This window comes from Nuphar pumila, chromosome 5 (genome assembly GCF_984573655.1).
Source record: "Nuphar pumila chromosome 5, dmNupPumi1.hap1.1, whole genome shotgun sequence".
Classification (NCBI taxonomy): Eukaryota; Viridiplantae; Streptophyta; class Magnoliopsida; order Nymphaeales; family Nymphaeaceae; genus Nuphar; species Nuphar pumila.
The window spans coordinates 131,903,003-131,925,629 of NC_143253.1; the positions used below are offsets into that span (position 1 = coordinate 131,903,003).

Below are 22,627 nucleotides of genomic sequence, written 5' to 3' on the forward strand. Positions count from 1 at the left end.
AATAGTGATCTCTTCTCGCAAAGCACCATAAAAGAACAACTTGGCATGTGGGTTGCGTTGTTGGAGCTACCGAGCATGGCTACCCCATTCATCAAGGACCTCGAGCTGGATATTTTCTCAACTGTATTAAGTTTGTCCTTTTTTAGCGTGACCAACTGCATCCCGTTGCATATAAACCTTGCCAAGGAAAAGAGGCACCAGGGTGGTTCGGCCTTAGCTCCGACTACCGACCAGATGGGCCATGAATGGCTTGATCTTGACAATGTGCTCTACCCTAACATTGATGTTGATGCCGTTCAAGGTCTGCTGGCTCAAAGTCTGGTCCTTGTTGGTCATGACCTTGGAGACAGCGGCATCTTACTGAGCACACTCGAACTGGCCTTGTTTTTTGAGTCCAGACCTGGACTCGTACCAAGGCCAAATGCCGGAGGATCTCACGCTGTGCTCAACTCTTTTGGTTGAGGAGCTCAGCCTCATTCTGAAAATTAAAAAGTCTAAGGCTTGGTCTGATCATAAAGCTTCTCAATCCATGGAGGTGTCGTGACAACACTGAAGGTCCCACCCAGATGGGGGCTTTGCATCACACGTCGATGCCCAGGGACCTGGACCTGGACCTGGACCTGGACTTATGGCGTAAGGGTACCAAGCAACTTTGTCTCATCTTTACAGGTGGCAGCAAATAACTGTTTTTAGACGAGATTCTTGTGGTCACGCAGGTCGACTCGGAAAAATCTACTTCGACCTTTTTCTTTTGTTAAAGCCGCGACCACTGGCTGATCCAACAGGGGACCGCACCCACGTGTTCACCATCAGCAAAAGGAGCGGGCAGAAAATATAAAGAGAGCAAAAATGAACTCGTCGGATTAATGTGACCAACAGACAATCCAAATATCAAGCCCCCACTCTTAAAGCAAACTCAGATCCAAACTGATTAGACCCAACCGAACCGGGCTCAGTTTTAATAGAGACACGGGTTGGGTCAGGTTCAAAGCTTGAACGCGTTTTAAAGAAGGGTTGGTCCTTGGGTATCGCGCCATGAAAGCCTTGTATTGGAATGGAAACAATGTCTTTATGTACTGCTGTGTTAAGGATGGAATTGTTAAAAAAATACCCTCCTGTGAATGGTGTTAAAATACGGTACTGAAGTTGCCAATTTCAATACCAATGCAGTCTTTTGGGGTTGAGAAAACCAAAACACAATGCTCCTCAAGTCAAACAGCAGAAGACGCAGGGAAAACCGTAACACACCTCCAATTCAAGTATCCCAAACACTGCTTCTTTCCGTTCTCTCTATATCCAATCTAAACGCACAAAATTTGAAGGGGAGTCGGTCACAAGTTCAAAACCTGGATGCCAAACGGACTCAATCCAGTATGCCACTTTTATGGATTTTGGCTGTTTCCATCTGATCCAGATCCGAGATTCTGATCTGTTTGCTTCAGTATTAACAAGCCATCTTTCTTTTGTAAGACTTTGATGTGTGTAATTTCCAAACCCTAATTAAAACCGTATCTGATGGGACCCGAACAAAAACGAACTTGACTACGTAATAACTCGCAAGGATACTTCAAGTTAAGCCGTATCGTACCCCTTGTACACTATTCTTAATGGAAAACTGCACAAAAATTAACGTGTCCCGTATCCTTCTTTTCGTGTCCAAACGAAAGAGGCTACAGAGAAGCGAGGAGATTTCGAGGGCAAACTTACGTATCTGTGTCAAAAGGGCAGCCAGTACCATCGAGACTTGTTTTTCAAATTCGCTAGAGAGTCAAGTAACAATTTTCCAAAAAAGGAAAGTAAGACACAAAAATGGAAATAAGCAAAACTAAATTCTCTCTCCGTGATTCGTGCGATGTTTTATAAAGCGTCCCTGCTGTTTCACTCTTTCCTTCCTCCTACATCTTTCTCGTTCTAGTCGATTTTCCTTTTTTTAACAATTAATCTAATGAAAATTTGATTTGGGTTAAGAGCGATCAGAGTAGATTTTCTTTTCTTTTACTTTTTTTTATGTAATATATATTTTACAGCTTGACCATTGCTTGACTTCGGGACGATCTTGGTCGGAGAAGATGATTGATTGGTGTTTAGTTATTTCCGGAATTAGATATTGGGTATGAATGGTTTCTTTGATTTGGTCGAGTCATTGAGATGATCCTACACGGTGGTCCATTTTTGAATGATGATTTGGTAACTATCTTTCCTTTTTGATCGATTTTGGTGAGTTAGAAATGGTTTCCCTAAGATGGTGTCAGTCGGATTCCGGTAATGATGGGCTTCGAATCGAATATGGAGGGGAGTGATGCATGTCACTGATTCAGCTGGTGGTATGGAGTTCAAGAACGAGAAGCTTGTGAGGTAACAATTTTCGCTAATTCTTGGTATGGTGACTTATTTCTTGTTAGCATTCGACTTCTTTGTTGAACGGATTCATCGATTAAATGATTTTTTTTTTAATTAGGAGTTTATGTTGGTTTTTGGTTGAATCATGCAATTTAGTGGATTTCATTACTTAGAATTCGAGATTCGTGTTACGAAATGTTTTCGTGCAATTCTGTGTGAGTGTGAGCTATGGTGGGTTTTCTTGGTATCAGATTTTATCCTTCTGAGAAGAATTCTAGGCTCTCTTGGGAGAAAGATGATGCACCACGCAAAGCAACATTTAAATCTTTTGATATGGCAGCTCCATTCCTGAAACCGGGGAGTTTCGGTCACTTTGGTGGATCTTCATCCGCCGCGAAATCAAAGGTCTTCTCCGAGGACCACGAGCCATGGAGGCGGCGAATTTTCGATCCCGGCAGCGGGCATGTTCTGATGTGGAACCACATTTTCCTTATGTCGTGTTTGGTAGCTCTGTTCCTCGATCCCTTGTACTTCTACCTTCCATCGATCGGAACACAGTCGCCGTGCATCAAAACGGATTTGAATCTACGCATTGTGGTAACCATCTTCAGAACAATCGCAGACATATTCTACTTCTTGCACATGCTGATCAAGTTCCGAACTGCGTATGTAGCACCAAGCTCGCGCGTGTTTGGCAGGGGTGAACTTGTCATGGATCCTAAGAAAATTGCCATGAGATATTTGAAATCTGATTTCCTTATAGATCTGGTTGCAACTTTGCCCCTTCCTCAGGTATGATTTCTAGAGATTTATGCAAGAAACGCCGTTTGGTTATTGGGTTCTCTTTGATTTTACTTGGTTCTTTATGCATAGAAATGTTAGGAGTATTTCAATCATACAGTTGACAGTGGCATGCTATCTGTGTGAGTATATAACGTGCAAATAATTTGGCTTCTCTTTAGTACATAACGTGCAAATAATTTGAAAACCTGGCTATATGTTTGGAGTTCTCTTTTTTCCTTGGCATTGGCTAGAACATTCAGATAATATTGTTACTTTTTTATTTTGTTCATCTTCTATCTTTTGCGGTATGTGGTAGTTGGATATATTGTTTTGGACCTGTTGGCCTTGGTCCTATACTTTGATCTGCTGGTTTGGGAGCTTACCTAATTGTCCTTAATGGAGCACGCTCACATAATCTTGCTGTATGCTGTTATATACAGAAAATGAGTTACATGTTATGTTTGCACATTATGTGGGAAGAGGTGGAAACATGACATATTTTATACCAAATTTAAACTGCATCATATATTTACAGTAATTAGAACTGTTCAAAATTTGAAGATGATCATCAGTATGCATTACCCCATCTACAAGGAGTCATCCTTGATATTTGAAGATAAATATTGTGAAAAAGTGATCTTAATACAACTCTCTCACCGTCAAGTGTTTTGAATATCAGTAGGTTAAAACTTAAAATAAGCACAAAATATTTCCTTAAAAATGAACTAAATCTAATTATAGTTAGTTGAAATACAGATTATTGGTTCAAAAGAGTGCCCTTTAATGAGAACATATGTTCTAGCCATTGGTAGCTTTTATTCTTTTGCATTTCAAATGGATATATTTTTCTACTTTTTGAAGCACATTGACAGGTTGGGATATATATATATATATATATATATATATATATATATATATATATATATATATATATATATATATATAGAGAGAGAGAGAGAGAGAGAGAGAGAGAGAGAGAGAGAGAGAGAGAGAGAGAGAGAGAGAGAGAGAGAGATGTGTATCTTCGAGGCTATTTATTTCCCAGTCCTCTTTAGAAAACATACTTGCATGTGTTTTTTGTTTAATCTAAACCCATACGTGTGATCTCTACTCTTTATTTAGTAGAATGCATGTATTAGCTTAAGCATTTTGATGTTTAGATGTGTTTTTAGCTCAATGTAAATCAACGGTATATATTGCACCAAAAACTTGTTTAACTAAAAATCAAGAATTTTTGTTAAATTGATTTGATCCAGTAAATAAGCAATGATAAACACATGTACAAGTTTGGATTAAGCAAAAAACTTGCACATATATGTTTTCTAAAGAGGTCCGAGAGAGTCTAGGAGAGAAATGGTTTGGAAGATGCACATCATTCTCTCTCTCTCTCTCTCTCTCGATATATATATATATATATAAAACCAGTCCTATCATGATAACATCTTTGAAGATTGTTTCTTATCTGGCATGCTAATTGTTGGGGCAGAATTTGTTATTTGAGAAGATAAACTCTAAGGCATATTCTTTTGTTATTTTGCTTTGTGAAGCCACATTTGTATCTTTATCTGAAGTAAAATTTTTATTAGAATCTGACTATCAAGGTGCCTATCTGCAGATGGTCATCTGGTTTATTATACCCGCAGTAAGAAACTCCAATGCTGAACACAACAACAATGCACTAGCATTGATTGTTCTATTCCAGTATGTTCCCAGATTGTATTTGATTTTTCCATTGAGTGCTCAAATTGTCAAAGCCACCGGTGTTGTTACAAAGACTGCTTGGGCGGGAGCTGCCTACAATTTGCTTCTTTACATGATTGCAAGTCATGTATGTATGATATCAAAATTTGTCATTTTCATCTTACTTACATGTAGGAAAATCCAGATAAATGGTCTCCTACTTTCAGATCATTCATTTTCTGTGATATTTTAATTCCTTAATTTGTTTAATGTCTAAATTTACCTGAGCCAACATATCCAAAAATAACTTTTATCTGGCATGTAGGTCTTGGGCGCATCCTGGTATCTGCTTTCTGTTGAGCGACAGAATACATGCTGGAAAAAAGAATGCAGGAGAGAAGGTGCTTCTGTCTGCAAGCCTGGATTTTTATACTGCAACACATCCAATGATCGTTATCGTGAGATTTGGGCAAATGTTACACAAGTGTTTGCTAATTGTGATCCCAGTAACAGCAACAGCAGATTCAATTATGGCATTTTTGGGAATGCCTTGAGCAACAATATTGTCTCAGCAAATTTCCTTGAGAAATACTTTTACTGCCTGTGGTGGGGTTTGCAGCAACTAAGGTAAATTTCAAGTCTGAGCAGTTTCATTGATGATAGCAGTGGAATCAGATTGCCTGCACAAGTGTACAGGAAATTTGGAAGACCATAAATTTAAGGGGTGTACGGTTGCACGTGTTAGGAGAAAAGCATTTTGAACACAGCCATTTTCAATGGAATTCACAATAGTTTGTATATCTCACTTAGTGACATGCCTTTGTGCATATATGTGAACTGCTCAAAACTTACCAAATGGTTGAAAGTTGCAAATCACGGTAGTTATCTATACGCGTTTCATCTGAAATGCATTAAAAGTGTTCATCCAAACACCTTCCAAAATAAATGTCAAGTCCACATTGTTTTACATGCAGAATTAGCTCTATACTATTGTTTGACATTCTGTGGTGCTTCGAGATTGCTGTTCTCTTTCTCTCTCTTTGACTGATTCAATAACAGTTGCCAAGTTTTATTCACGTGTTGCAATTCCATTGGCTCACAATATGCAACAATTAATGGCCAAATGGATGAAGTACTACATACCCTCGTATTTTGAAAAGGCTACAACAGTCTGATGAAGCTTCCCTAGACATTAAATGTATTCATGGGTAGCAGTTATGTCCCTTTCCATATTTTTGAATTGGAAAGTTCTGTTCTTAGATATGAGGGCTGGAAGTCTGTACCTTCTGTAAAAAAAAAAGAACAAAAGAGTTTTTCTGCATGCATGATAATGATAATATTTTTGGGATGTAATCGGTGTTGAAAACATCTATAATTTTGATTGCCACAAACAAATTGAAGCTGAGTTCTGGGAGATGTCAAGGTACCGTTATGATCATAAATAAGGAGAGGAGAAAGTCGCAGTACTGATCATGGCCAACATTCATGTCAGACACATTGATTTGAGGGTGCCACCATGCACAATGATGGGAAAGATCCATATCATGTTTGCAAATGGCTCCACAGGTCTGATGAAAATACCCTTAAAGATATGGTGGGATATGAAGATGGCAGTCTACATGTTTTAAGGATTGAGAAATTGGCTCAGTTATTGAAAATATAGATCGATTTCCTACATGTTATATGGTTGATTAACACAAATTTAAACTTTTTACGGGATGGAAGAGAAAAAAAAAGAATTGTAACACTCATGGGCAAAAAGAGCCATATTATATTGGTTATTTTTTTCCCACCAAATGTGCTAAAACACTGATTGGAGCTATTAGCTTCAAATCTTCTTTCCACTTTTCAACCCAGTCTCTCTGCTTGGCTATAAGGAGGGACGGTGACTTCTGTACTTCCTTGGATGTGGGGATACTCAATAGTGTTCTCTGTGTTTTCTTGGATGTGGGGATACTCAATTGTGTTCTCTTCATTGCAAGTTGGAAATGATTTATTAAATGTCAGTGACAATGTAAAGGTTTTCTCTCTTAGTGATAGCACCCCTTGTAACATGAGTTAAGGAGGTTGGTGCAACCTCAGAATCTAAGTCGAGTAGGGACCATAAAATGATTTTCCTTTTTTTGGTTTTAACAATCAACTATTTCATTGGTAAAAAATAAACCAAAATATTGGTTTCCATTGGAAATTATTGGAAATATGCTAAGAAAAAGGAGGAGAAACCATGAAGTAAACATTGGAGAGGATAAGCCCCCTTCTATATGTGGGTGTCCCGTATATTATTATTTATTATTAATGTTAAGTGCCCTTATAGGTACACTTTGTTAACTGTTCTTGTTATGCTCATAAGATAGAAGTTGTGGCTTTCTTGAGCATAAAAAAACATCCAGGTACACAAATGATTCAAGGGCTCTTATATACAACTAAGACTGTCTTCTAGACCATCTCAGTCCTGGACTTAAACTTGTTTGATGGAAGACATATCTTTAGCACTGTAAGAACTTCTTGAGTCTATATACAGCTAACACTATATCGGCTTGACTTTAGAGTTTAGACCATCTCAGTTGTAGAATTTACAGATTTGTTTTATAAAAAACTTATCCTTAGTAATGTTCTTGAGCCCTCTAATTATCAGCCGACAACACTGGTAAAAATCAAAGTCTCTAGTGGAGGAACTCACCACTAAAAGGCCTACTTATACTCGAATATCTGAAGTTGATATGGTCAAGACTTGCTTAACATGGCTAAGTCTAGGCTAGACTATGTTTAGTGATAAGCGTATGCCAAGTCCTGTAAGACATGGCCCAATAAATTGATTCACAGATGACAGTCCAATCTATCTGTAACTGGATTGACATTCTTGACCCTTAACTTGGCTTGCAGTCCTGTAAGTTTTCAGATTATGGACAAATGGAGTGAAGGTGGATGTTGGGAACTTCACAATATGGGTAGTGATTACATGATTTCTTGTTCTTGGTACAAGCATATAAGCAAATATTGAGGTATTAGTAGATTGTTACAGTATAAGCTGCTGCAGCAAGTGTGAATTTCCTTGTTACCAGTTGAGCCCATTTAGGTCAATCCAAAGATTTCGACCACGGCGATCACTTAAGTGGATTTGTAATTTTACCCTGTGGCCATACTCCACACATGATAAGGAACACAAATGCACACGTATTCACTTACCTACTCTACCAAACTGTCTAGTAAAGTAATGGATCTGAGCATACATTTACGTGATATATGCTTTGGAATGAGCACTTTTCCTTGAATTTTTTATTTTGACAGTCATATACATTTATGATTTAGTTTCTCATCATTTTGATGTTAACATCTTTTATTGCTATATTGCAGTATCTCACTAGTTGAAATATGTTATCTTTCCATGTGAATGTTCCTTTCAAATTCTAATGTGATCTGATATCTGTCAGCAAGATGTTTTGACATGCAAAAATTAGAAAGAAAAAATTATAATTTTGTGAATCCTTTTCAGTTCCTATGGGCAGAATTTAAACACAAGCACCTTTATTGGTGAGACAGCTTTTGCCATCCTTATTGCTATATTGGGTCTAGTGCTGTTTGCACATTTGATTGGAAACATGCAGGTACTCTACTTGCCTTTGTTGCCATTTAAAATTTTTAAGTTTTTTCTTGTATTACAACATGAATATTTAGTTTGCAACCCTTGTTACTGTGTGAATTCTATTTTTAGTTTTTGCCACAGATAAGAAAATGACAATTCACTTTTACAGACTCTAAAGACTTGTTGATCAGTTTATCAAATTTTTACTGACTCTGTAGGCTTGGTTGTCATGTCATCTGTTTTTAACAATTTGTTGGTGGTTGTAGATGATCAATTCAATTGGTATGCATGGGATTATGTAATTAGCTGTTTAACCCATTTCTTGATTTATTGTTACAAATACAATAAGGTTGATATATGTCATATTAATCAACTAAGATGTTATTTCTTTCTTCTTCTCTCTTTCCTTGTCTTTTCTTCCAGCTTCTCTTTCCCTCCCTAAATTTGAACATCAGGTAATTAAAGTATGCCCATTTTTATTTTGTAAACTGATGATTGATCTTAATTTATCTCTTACTGATCAATTATTCTAAATGAGGATTGCAGCACAAACTAAAACAGCTCACCCATTGTTTGTAAAAGGAGGGCCGTTTTTTTCTTTAAATTTATGAGAACTCGTTAAAATTAGGTAAAAAGAAAATATCAAAAACAGAAACAGAAATATTAAATATGTAAGATAAACATGAAGAAAGAAGAGTGTTATTTATAAGCCCATCCAAACATTACCTACGTGTTTGCAAATATCATGTGGAAACTACCTGAGTCTTCTCATGGAAAAAACTACCTGAGTCTTCTGCTTTTGCTTTTTTAATTTCGAATTAAAACTTGATTTCAATAACATTTTATACTCTGATCAAATTCAATATTACTTTATGCATATTGAGTTTATAATTTCTTCTTGCTGACATTATTATTGGTCATTTACAAATTAAATTTTCACTTCAAAAGTTATCTTGGTTGGTGCTTCCAGTTGTTGTTCGTCATACATTGTAGCTACGTCTTGTTTGCAGACATACCTGCAATCTCTTACTGTGAGGCTTGAAGAGTGGAGGCTCAAAAGGAGGGACACTGAGGAGTGGATGAGACATCGTCAGCTACCTCCAGATCTGCAGGACCGCGTCCGGCGGTTTGTCCAGTATAAGTGGATTGCAGCACGAGGTGTTGATGAAGAGTCTATCCTGCATGGATTGCCTACAGACCTCCGTCGTGACATTCAAGGACACTTGTGCTTGGACCTTGTTCGACGTGTAAGATTTCTCTATGTATCCATTCTTTTGGCTTTGTTGTATATAAACCTATACAGATGTTCATGTAGTGCTATATTCATGAATCACAACTCAGATTCTTAACTCTATCACTTGAATGCCTGTTTTTACTTAAACTTAGGGAGCAGTGTTCTGCTGGAATTCTGTGCCAGTGCAGCGAGCTTGCTACACATAGTGTGCTTCAGAACTTTTGTTGAGTCATACTTGACTGTTTCTTGTGGAGTTCCAATATTTTTCTTCCCTGTATACTTCAGAGAAATGAAAATAAGCTGCAGCATTTTCTCAAGTGATTTAAGATATTCAGAATGCAAATGAGCTTTCCTTTTCCTCTTTAAGTGTAAAAAATGTGTGAAATAAGTTGGAACCAGTTATGGCCTTTTTTCTTCTTTTCTTTTTTTCCTTTTTCTGGTCATTTCTAGTCTTCCACATGACTATATGGCTGTAATTTAAAGCCCTCACACTTAATTCCTTTTGTTCCCCTGCTGAGTCATCTGGATGTGGGAACTGTTTATGCCTTATGGCCTTGAAGATGTAAGTGAAAATTGGCCTCTCAGTGGTAATGTGAATTGTTTGAGTCTGCCTGGTATCAGTGATGCTAGCAATTTTTTTTTAAACTTGACTGAGTCATCAGAACCTCAGAACCCTGAGTTGTTGACTCTTGACTTGGAGTACGCCTTGGAGTTGGCCAAGTTATTTATTTTCCTGGTGAATTTGAACCACAGGATCTAAGCCTTGTATATTTATGTTCATGGCTGTACACTCGTTCTGTTATCTTGTGCTTAGGGAATTCTTTTGCCTTCTCATCGTGTTTCTTTCTGTGCCTCTTTGAAGTGTATTTTGTTGTCTTCTGCTTAATTTGATTGATGCATTCATAGTTTATTGGTGGACTTTGGTTATATGATGGAACAATGTGGTATTTATCTTCATTTTTGAAGTTATCATGTTTATGATGTATATATTTCTTTAAACAGCATTCTATGTTCATGTAAAAGTTCAAGATTTTGGATTATCAGAAAAAAAAATTAATCAAATACAAGCATGTGTACTGCTGCACTTGCTCCCTTCCACATCCAAAAATATAACTTTCAATTCATCTGGGTCTTATACATGAGATTTATATAGGATAAACTGATTTTACTTTGTCATTGAATTAGGATGGATGTAACTGCTCCTTCGATTGCTTCATCTAATTTCAGAATTTGGAAGGGAATGCTTGTGTCCTTGGCAATTTTCAAATCACAAACTTCTGGGACAGATTTTGTGATGGTTCTGAGCATGGTTTTAAAACTTGTTGACTCGTCACTCGGCTCATCCTTGAGTGACCCATGACTCGGTCAGGTCAACTTGGTGACTCGGCCGAGTCAGACGAGTCATGGCTGAGTCATGCATATGTATACATATATAATATATTTTATATATAATTACATATATTATATGAAATATAATATAAATATATGTATATTATATATAAAAATATGGCTATACATATATTAATAAAATTATACATAAATATATTATAAAAATTCATATAATACATATTATATATAATATATTGATAAAATACTATAAAAATATACATAGTATATACATATATTTATATATTTTATATAAAATATATAAATATATGTATATTCTATGAGGTTCAAGGATGAGGCTATCGATTGAAATCAATTGCGCTTATAAACAAAATAGCTCTCAGAACCGTAGTTTAAAAACTCGCCGGGTCAACCCAGTGACTCGGTTGACTCGGCCCATATCACCCAATCATAGGGTCAAAAACAAGTACAAACTCATTTTGTACAAAACTCGGCAAGTCACCTCAACAATGAAAGCTAAGAGTAAGGGAGTGAAGCCACCGATCAACTAACAAGGAAGTGTTGTCTTACTCTTTCATTAACTACTAAGTAAGGGAGCAAAGCGACCGATAAAGAGAGTAACAATTGAGGGAGCAAAGTGACCGATAGAGTGAGTGAGCAAAGCGAACAAGCGGTAAAGCTTAAACTCTGTAGCTTCTGTAGCTTTTGTGCTAACAGAGGGAGGCTGGGTCCAGACTCTCGAACGCTTAGTAGATAAAAGGTTTCCTAAAGGAAGCTAGGCTTCCCATTGCATAAGTGAGATATTATGGGACGTCACCCATACTATCTCACCAATACCAATACCAAATTCAGGGAAGGGAGCTACTTATGTGAGGAAATTTTTGCAATAATATCGACATATATAAATTTCTGATATTTTCAAAATATCTAGATGTTTTGCCTTTAATATAATTCTGTGAATTTACAGCTATATTATTGTTATATTTTCAAAATATCATCTATATCTGTGACTATGGTTTTCATCTCATTATGTGCATTTGATTATTTTGGCACATTATTCGAAGAGATATGGTCTGTTTCCCTTCTTGCTTTTATGATTTGAGCGAGGAATCCTGGCAGATGGGTGAAAATTAAGGGGGTGGTTGGATGAACCAACTTATCGAGAACAGTGGGATAAGTTGGAAAAAAACTTATTGAGAACAGTGGGATAAGTTTGAGAAATCATTGTCGTGGAACATAACGGAATTCTAACTTTTCCCACATTTCAGCATAGGCGGTTTCTTCCAAAGAGCCCATTTAGGTTTCATGTGAACTCTCTTCGTGTGCCTTTGGAAAATTATTTGCTTTCTCCAATCGTATTCATCCTTTGATGTGGACATGGTGGGAGTTTCTTGACAACTTTCATTGAGTTCTTGTGATAATTTATTGACTCATTTCTCTTTTCAGATGTAAATTGGTGAAAAGCACATCCCACAAAAAGTTCTCTCTCTCTCTCTCTCTCTCTCTCTCTCTCTCTCTTGTCCTTTCTTTCTTTCTTATGTTTTTTTTCCATTACTACTTGATATGCTATCTGACCGTACATGTGGGAACACGTCACTGGCGGCTTGATGTTTAGACTCTCTGGGGCCATCACACCACTACCATTTGCTTAAACTTAATGCCCTCGTTGTATTTGCAGGTCCCTCTTTTCTCACAGATGGATGATCAGCTTCTGGATGCGATATGTGAGCGCTTAGTCTCCTCCTTAAGCACTGAAGGCACATACATTGTACGTGAGGGTGACCCTGTCACAGAGATGCTCTTTGTCATTCGGGGGCGACTCGAGAGTTCCACAACCAATGGAGGAAGAACTGGTTTCTTCAACTCTATCACTTTAAGGCCTGGAGATTTCTGTGGGGAAGAGCTGCTTGCCTGGGCCTTGCTTCCAAAATCCACAGTTAATCTTCCTTCTTCAACAAGAACAGTCAAGGCACTAAGCGAAGTGGAGGCTTTTGCATTGCGTGCGGAAGACCTCAAGTTTGTCGCCAACCAATTCAGGCGGTTGCACAGTAGGAAGCTACAACATACATTCCGCTTCTACTCCCATCACTGGAGGACATGGGCGGCTTGCTTCATACAGGCTGCCTGGCATCGGTTTAAAAGAAGAAAGATGGCAAGGGAGCTCCTGATGCAGGAGTCATTCTCCATGATGAGGGAGCAACAAGAAGAGGAAGATGACAGAATGCATGATGACTGTGAGAGAGCCCCACTGAATTCTTCTAATGCGATGCAGAATCTTGCTGTCACCATACTTGCCTCAAGGTTTGCTGCAAACACAAGGAAAGGAGCTCAGAAGGACAAGGGTGTCACTGTGCCAAGATTAACAGAAGAAATACCAAAATTAAGGAAGCCTGATGAACCTGATTTTTCTGCAGACCCTGAAGATGAAGATTGACAAGCTTCAACCATTCTAATTTAACTAGGTGAACAGAGTTTGCTTTTGAGCATTAAGCACCCACCAATACAAAGGGTACTTATAGTTCATGGCTTACTAGAAAGTGTTCTGGCGGGAGACTCACAGATAGAATGGAATCGGTTTGATAATGATCCAGTGACATTGCTTCCTCTTTCCGAAACCAATCGGGAAATCTGTTAGATAATGTTCCAAATTCCCCATGCAAAGGGCTTCATTTTAAGTGTTTGTCTCTTCTATTTTCGTATGTATTTTTAGAAGCATGACACGCAAAACCTTGTTTGACGTGTATCAGATATACTGGAGTCCGGCATGGTGTTGCTTTAGTGATGCAGTAGTGGAGCAACTAGCAGTTCGGGTCCAAGAGCAGTGTGTAGTCCGGGTCTTAGAGATCCATTTGAATTTAGTTCAATTTTAGGGATATTTTAATGTAATAGATCCATCTCAGATCCAAAATAGATTTAGTGTTTTTTCTGTTTCCCTATAGATATTCATTATAGGGATTTCTTGAGTAAAGTTGGAATCTAAGATTTGTTAATTGTTCAGTTTATTTGTTTTATTTTCAATTTCCATTAGTTTCCAGCAATTTTTTGTTAATTTTCTGCAATTTTCATTACATTTCCTACTTTGCCTAGATAAACTCATAGTTGGTTAGATCTTCTCGTAAATCATCATTTGGTTTACATCAATTGGTATCAGAGCTGAAATTCTTATCATGTATAGGATGTCGGGAAGTGAACATAAAGAAGACCGAAGAAATCGAGGTTGAACACAAAGGTTGCATTGGTGGAGTTGCTGACAGACATGGCATCGTTGGCAAAGATATTCTTTTTGCGTGAATAATGATATGACTTTCATGAAAAGGATGATAAAAGAGGCAAACGATGAATTTCGGGCACGGATGGTAACGATGAAACGACAACCCGATGGTTTCAAGCAGTGTTTGGAGAAGCAACCGAATCTGACTATGGGGTTATCAAATTACAACACGGGGAGTGACATTAGCTACCCAAATCAAGTGGATGATCATGTTGAGTTGGCAACAGAAAGTGTGCATCCACTGGCAATGCCTGATCTGAAGGTGAATCAGCAACAGTCTAATGCCCTTTTGTCGTAGGTTCCTTTGGAGAGCGGTGAGTTCTGGCTCAATGTGCCTCCTCCTTCTCTTGCACCACCACCACCTTGTCCATCGTCACCACCATCATCTTCCTGTCCTTCTCCTCTGCCCACCCTCACTGACTTTCAGCATGATCTCTACCCATCGACGGTCACCTCATGACCTGCCTTAGTCGAACTACCCACCACCTTGCCGTCTTCTTCCTATCAAGTTTGGGCAGTGGGGAACCTTCATACCGACTCACTACCATCCGACGATCTATCATCGAACATAGTAGGCTGACAGGAGCCAGGAGCCCCTCCCCTTGGTGAGAACCACCGACGATGAGCCTTGGCTCACAACAGCTTTCTCCTTTCAACCCTACCGTTGTCCAATAGGTCAGGGTCGACCCATTGGCGGGCCGTTGTCCAATGAGACCAATTGGTGGAGGTCTTACCCACCGATGGGATGCCCTCATCTGTTACCCATAGAAGAGGGCCTCCATCGCCCTACCCAGTCGGGTGAGGAGCTCCCCCCCCCCCCCCTGCATGGGTTTCCCACCCTCAACTGGAACTGGGTTGCCTATGTAACTGGACCATAGGTCGATTTGCAGGCTCATGTTGTGTCCTGATTCGTAGGTCTAACCTTCCGGTGAGGGCTAACATTCTCGTTCCCGTGAGTCATAAAGAGAAGAGAGGAAACATGAGAGGTGAGGGAGGAGAGAGATAGAGGAAAAGAAGAGAGAGAAATAAATTCAATTCCATTACATTCATCATAAGAGGATTTTTAGGCCTCTATTTATAGATTTGAGTCCAGAGATAGAGTCCAATTCTAATTCTTAAAAGTAAGCTAACCCATAAAACATAAACACTATCTAGTTGTCAAAAAATGAGTCTTATTGGTAACAAGAACTAGACTAGAAAGAGAAGTCTAGAGTATTGTCATGACATGATTCTTTACTAAGCCTAGTTTCTTAAAATCATAAAATCTAGAAAGAGGGAGATGCTTTCAGAGAGAGGGAGACAACCCCCTTGTGGGCCCCGATGATTTGATTTTCTTCATTCTGGTGCTGACATGTGTCACATGCTTTCTCAATTCCAAAATTTTTATAGGAAGGTGACACTTGTCTTAAGTAAGGCCCACTCTGTACCCACCACCTAAGCTGTTATATGAGCATGTATGGGTTTCACGTTGACTAGGTTGTTTACCTCAACACTAGATCTGGGGTGTCATTTGTATCTTCTCTTGGGTCTAAAGTTGTAGCTTGATTTGAGTCAAGAGCAATTGCTGGACCTTGATCCGTACAAACCCAACCACTTCTTTAAAATTAAATGGATCAATACTAACATCCAAACCCAAAGACCCTCTACACCCACTCTATTGGAGTAAGAAATTGAAACATCAAATCTCACTATAATCAAAAGATCACCAAAGTAAATTGGGGTCGATTCTGGATCATATTAGACTATCATGCTTCGCATCACTTTGCCACCAAAATGGGTGAAACCATGACCCAACCCCTCCACCCGGATCAAATATGTAAATTTGGTTCTTGCCAAATACCTTGGCCATATAGTCCATCATTATTATCGAAAAGTCTCCCTTGATCGGCTCTATGCTTTTAAGCCATTAGATTTCGAGTACTGCAAGGACTCCAAAAATGGGAAGTTGATATAGGTCAGTCATAAGGCTCACTCCTTGGATCCTCACGATCACATCTGGGTAGACCTCAACACATTTGTGCTTTGTTTCATCGTTACTACTATTATGCTGCACATTCAATGTATAAAATGCCTTGTTCCCTGCTTCATTGAAGCTTATTGTCAGTTGCAGCCTTTCTATCGAATTTCGACTTTTAGCAAAGCATTTTATGATCTGCTTTAAGCACTACTTTACATACACCCAACCCGTTACAAGGGACATGATCAAATTTTTTGATTTTTCAATAATCACTGAATCTAGATGTTCAGATTTTTTAGATCTCCTATTAAGTCTGGAGCTCTTGCTGGATTTGAGCCAGGGACATGGGCTAGACCTTAATCCGTATAAACTCGACCCACTTCTTTAAAATTAAATGGATTAATTACTAATATCCAAACCCAAAGACCCGTTATACCTGCTCTATTGGAGTAAGAAATCAAAACATCAAATCTCACTAAAATCAAAAGATCACCAAAGTAAATTGGGGCTGATTCTGGACTATAAGAGCCCATGCCTCAGTTTCGTCAGGTTTGGGATTGCTTTTGGCCCATGGGCTACCTGTTTCTATCTTGGTGGACCATGTTCACTACTCAAGTCCATCGGGTTGGGTTTATACCCTTAATTTTGGTCATAATGCATCGATCCAAACCCAAATCAGATCTAATCAAACCTGAACAAAGCCTCAGTTCCAATTCAGATAGAGTCAAAACCACACATAGCATAATTTTGGATATGAATTGGGTCTTAACCAAACCTTTTATCCTCAAATCTCAATCTAGTATTCGACCTATATCAATCCGGGTATGATGACTTAATATCCTCATGATTCAATCGTGACCTAACCGGATCTTAACCAAGTCAAACTTAACCCAAACTTAACTCAATCTCCTAAATAGGCCTACATCAACCTAAATGCTATCCAGAACCTTCCAATACTCATGCACACCTATCCACTATCTAAACAACTCTTGAAGTACCCATTTGATATTGGTGAATCCATTTTGGATCCGATCAGTTATGCTTGGATCTAGAAGCTTACCGTTATACCTTTCTACTTTGACTTAAATATTAAGTACGAATCTATTTAGTATTGTGTTACACCAACCACTAGAGAGAAACAAGGTCCATATGCTCACTCTATTTTGATCGTTGGCAAAATAGATCTTGCTGTCCTTTGTTTCTTTGAATTAGTGCATCAATCTACAACCTAGAGATGGCATTATCTTTGTGGTTCTAAGAAGTCAAGTGAAATTGAAAAAAATGAAAGCAGATCAGACTCGAGGCTGTCTATTTTTTTAACATGGAGAGAATGACGCAGGAGCTGAACAACATGCCGTCTAGGTCTAAGAGCATTGTGTAGTCCAAGTCCTAGAGATTCATTTGGATCTAGTTTAACTTTAAGGTTTTATTTATATTTGGGTATTTTAATGTAATGGATCCATCTCATATCCAAAATAGATTTAGAGTTTCTTGTATTTCCCTATAAATACTCGTTATAGAGGTTTCATGAGGAGTAGAGTTGGAATCTAAGTTTTGTTAATTTTCTAGTTTATTTGGTTTATATATTCTCAGTTTATGTTATTTTCAGTAATTTCCTCGTTATATTTCCTACTTTGCTTAGATAAACTCGTAGTTGGCTAGATTTTCTCGTAAATCGGTTATCCAAATTACATCATTTAGTCACTAATTTTATTTATTTGTTATCATGTTAACTATGTAGTATTGATGATTCCAGTCCCATTATTTGGTGAATATTGTCTGTTGTGGTGTTACTGGGTGTTGACAGAGTAATTGAAGAACTGGTATAAGTACTAGTATGGGCTACCATGTATTGATACTGGTACCTGAGGACTTAAAAACTTTCACATACATTTTACTTGAAATGGAGTATGCCAGCAAAAAATTTTATACGAGTTTCTAATAAACATTAATACAATTTTTAAAAGAATTTGTATTGGCTTATAAAAAAAGTGATACAAAGTATATATTTTCAGAAAAATACTTACGAATTAAAATAGTCAAGCATGCATAATTAGTCAATTGTTATAGTAAATTTCTATTGTATTTTCTTTATAACAATTGAAAGTCTTAATGAAAATGGTGTTTTGTTAGTAATTACCTTGTTATTTATATGCAGAAATGTTGATAGAAAGGGTTTGTTATTGATTTATAATACAATATAAATTGGGACATGTTGCTAATCCCTTCTCAGTTGCCTCTCTAATTGCATAGTGTCAACGACTTCTTGACACTGCTTCACTGTTACACTTACATGCAGCTCTGCTGGAAGCATTTTCTGATCTGCTTTGCTTTAAGCACTACTTTACACACGCTCAACCCGTCAAAAGGGACATGATACCCTGTAGACAGTGATGTATGATCCTGCATTTTAATTGTGGGCTTTTCCTTATCCTGGATAAGATTTTTTGATTTTTCAATAATCACTGAATCTAGATGTTCAGACTTTTTGGATCACCTATTAGGTCAGAAGCCCTACCTGGATTTGGACTAGGGACAATGGTTAGACCTTGATCTGTATAAACTCACCCACTTCTTTAAAATTAAATGGATCAATTACTAATATCCAAACTCAAGGACCCGCTACACCTGCTCTATTGGAGTAAGAAATCAAAATATCAAATCTCACTAAAATCAAAAGATCACCAAAGTAAAATTGAGGCTGATTCTGGACTATAACAGTCCATGCCTCAGTTTCGTCAGGTTTGAGCTTGCTTGTGGCCTATGGGCCACCTGTTCCTATCTTGGTGGACCATGTTTGCTACTCAAGTCCATTGGGTTGGGTTTATACCCCTAATTTTTATCCTAATGCATCGATCCAAACCCAAATCAAATCTACTCAAACCCGAACGAAGCTTCAGTTCCAATTCAGACAGGGTCAAAACTATACATAGCATAATTTTGGATATGAATTGGGTCTTAAATAAACCTTTTATCCTCAAATCTCGATCTAGTGTCTGACCTATACCAATCCGGGTCTGATGACTTATAATATCCTCTAGACTCAATTGTGATCCAATCGGATCTTAACCAAATCAAAATTAACCCAAACTTAACACAATCTCCTAAATGAGCCTACCCCAACCTAAATGCTATCCAAAACCTATCATTACTCATGCATACCTATCCACTATCTAAACAACTCTTGAAGTACTCATTTGACATTAGTGAATCCATTTTGAATTTGTTCAGTTATGTTTGGATCTAGAAGCCTTTACAGTTGGACCTTTCTAATTTGACTTAAATATTACAAGCGAATCTATTTAGTATTGTGTTACACCAACTACCAGAGAGAAACAAGGTCCATATGCTCACTCTATTTCGATCATTGGCGAAATAGATCTTGTTGTCATTTGTTTCTTTGAATTAGTGCATCAATCACTACAAGAAGAATGCGTATTAGTGACAGATGCTATCTGTCGCAACATCCGTCGCTAATGTGTTTAGCGACGGATTAACGATGGCTTAGCGACGGATAGCGTCCGTCGCATAACCCTAGTCGCTAAACTGTAGCATAATTTATCTGTCGCCAATCCGTCGCTAAGTAGCGACAGATTAACGATAGATCATGTTCGTCGCTTATCCGTCGCTAAATAAAGACTGATTTGGTTATGCGACAAAATTTAATCTTTCGTTACTCGTTAACGAGGGATACATATCCGTCGCTAAGTAGCGACATATTAACGACAGATCATGTTCATCGCTTATCCGTCGCTAAATAAAGACTGATTTGGTTATGCGACGAAATTTAATCTGTCGTTACTCGTTAACGAGGGATACATATCTGGCACTAAGTCCATCGCCAATTTGGAGATGGCCATTAGCGACACTTAAATTCCATCTCAAATCAACGACTGCTTTAAATTGGCAATGGAGTAGTGATAGATAATATCCGTCGCTAATTTTAATAAAAAAATTATTTTTTTTTGAAATATTCTAAAACTTGATAAAAAATTCTTGTTATACAATTCATATAACCTGCTTATAAAACACAAAGTACACATAAAAAATACATATACAGGTGAAACAAATTTAACACAAGTTCTAAGTTAAATAAACTTTAACAACCGAATACAGTCCCCATGCCAAGTTATAATTAGTTACAAGTATGTCAAACAAATTAAACAAATGAATCTAATCCTCGCCAAGATTTTGGGCATCATCCTCTTCATTTTCTCGATCTGCCTCTCTCTCTATCCTTCATTAGCTCCTCTACGCTAATCATCTCTAACATCCTATAAGAGAACCAAAATGTTAGTATTTATGAACAAAATATAATAAAATAAATTATATATAATGCACATAATCTAATGCCATACTACTCTCGCGTCTTTCTCTTCGTTCGCAGTCATGAAACAATAAGAAGCTTACAAATACTTTCAGAAAGTTAGCACACATGAGTACAAAAAAAATTTAAATATGAAACACATTAGTTATGATAAACAATTGCATACCATAAATGAGGACATTAATCTGTCTAACACCTTCGTCGGGTACTCTTTTCATTGCGCGACCGGTCCTGAAAGATGCTGCAGTAGTGACTTCTTAATTTCTTATATTACTTTTTGTTGCTCGAACCTCGCACTGCACATGAATTGATACACATTAACAATAGACTGTCGATATACACTATTTAGAGGATAAATATTGGACAAGTCAGAATGAAATACTTACGGTTAACTATCGATATACACTATTTGAATGAGTCATCGTGTGTCACACTGAGAAGACCCTGCATTCGGCGTTGTCTCGTGATGCGTATAAGTAGCTGGTGTAGGTGGGTCATGTGTAGACAAAACATCACCAACAGAACAATGAGTTAGAAATTCACATAATGCATATTTAAACTAATCAAGTATATAATTATTTAAATGATATACCTATTAAAGCATTGCGTGAAGATGAATGTTGAGTCTGCCTATCACTGAGCTGGGATCCTATAAAGACGATTAATAAGTAACAATGTTTATATCAATATATAAGCAAAAATATAATGAATGCCTATATTTAAATATAACACAAAGACATTTACCTAATAATGTCCCACGACCTCCACTTGGTCCTCGACTATTGTGACCTCAACGAACCATATTCTAACAAATAAAAATGTTATTTAGATCAGTTACATGATATGCAATTTCATGGATACATATTCAAATAAAAAAAAACTTCAAGCAAGCATGGATTTAATCACATCAAACATGGCAATACATTCAAATCATTCATAATATATCAATGTCAAACATGTACCTACAACAAACACACTTCAATATTCCGCTAACAGACTCCAACATGCACCTAGAGCATTGACCATAACCTTTGCACGATAGAGATTTTCTGGCAATTTCTCATCTTTGGGCAACATACTCTTCACAATAGAGTACAGACGATCAAAACTTGATTGACTCAAATTATACTCTGACTTCAAATTCAGTAGTTAAAGAACTGCAGATCTCACAACCATTCCACAGTGGCTCATCAACATCTCTAAGTAAGTCATAAAATATACTAGCTGCATCGTTTGTTGCTTCTTCCTCTACCCTACTTGGTGCATCACTATGTCTCATAGTAGAATCCATTTCTGGTCCTGCGACATCAAATATAAAATCCACATTTGGATTATCGTGCATCACATCCACCCATGCGTCAAAATTATTCTAAAATTTTTCACCATAAAACGTCTAATTCTGATAACCACTAACAAAACCCTTCACGTATAGGTTATGTCTAATGCCATGAGGTTCTACAAATCAATTGTTCTTACACATCATGCAGGGGCATCTGATCCGACCGGTGGGATCCTTTGTACTGACACTTACCGTTGCAAATTCAATAAAAATGTCAACACTATCCATATATTCACACGACACCTCATTATCAACTATCCTATGGTACATTCATTCAAGGTTTGCAACTATTTTATCCTATAATGTTATGGATATTATCATCACCTGTTAAAAGATAATCATAATAATGCTATGATGAAAAAAATATCTAATTAATCTATTAATTCTTATTTGGTGATTGTTTGTAAGCAATTTTTTTGTTTGAGTTAATACATAAATTTTCTTTCCCTCTATACCACAAGCATGCTTAATATAAAATGCAATTCTATGAACTATTATGCATGCATTGATAATTCAATATTTTCGTGTGTAACACTATCACATTATATTTATACACATCATGATGATATTTAGAAATATGAAATCATATTTCATAAAATGATACATTCATTTGAAACATGTTTTCATGATACAATTTCACATGGAAGGCAAAATCAAATGGAAAATAACTCTATGCAAGCATGGATACAAACACATCAAACATTGTAATACATTCAAATCATTCATATCAAAATAATGTCAAACATGTACCTGCAACAAACACACT

General features: G+C 37.4%; 1 protein-coding gene across 2 annotated transcripts; it reads left to right on the top strand.

Annotated features, from left to right (window-relative positions):
- Positions 1-1,980: 1,980 nt before the first annotated feature.
- LOC149838775 (cyclic nucleotide-gated ion channel 17-like) lies at positions 1,981-13,964 on the top strand. Of its 2 annotated transcripts, XM_090007789.1 has the most exons (8): positions 1,981-2,111; positions 2,227-2,355; positions 2,592-3,132; positions 4,739-4,951; positions 5,129-5,430; positions 8,297-8,408; positions 9,397-9,633; positions 12,646-13,964. In XM_090007789.1, the coding sequence occupies exons 2-8, from the start codon at positions 2,300-2,302 to the stop codon at positions 13,399-13,401; spliced, it is 2,217 nt and encodes a 738-aa protein (XP_089863915.1). In that variant the 5' UTR covers positions 1,981-2,111; positions 2,227-2,299; the 3' UTR covers positions 13,402-13,964. The 2 variants fall into 2 exon arrangements, with proteins under 2 accessions (XP_089863915.1, XP_089863916.1); XM_090007790.1 differs by lacking the exons at positions 1,981-2,111; positions 2,227-2,355 and having other exon boundaries at positions 2,647-2,937; positions 3,014-3,132.
- Positions 13,965-22,627: the final 8,663 nt, after the last annotated feature.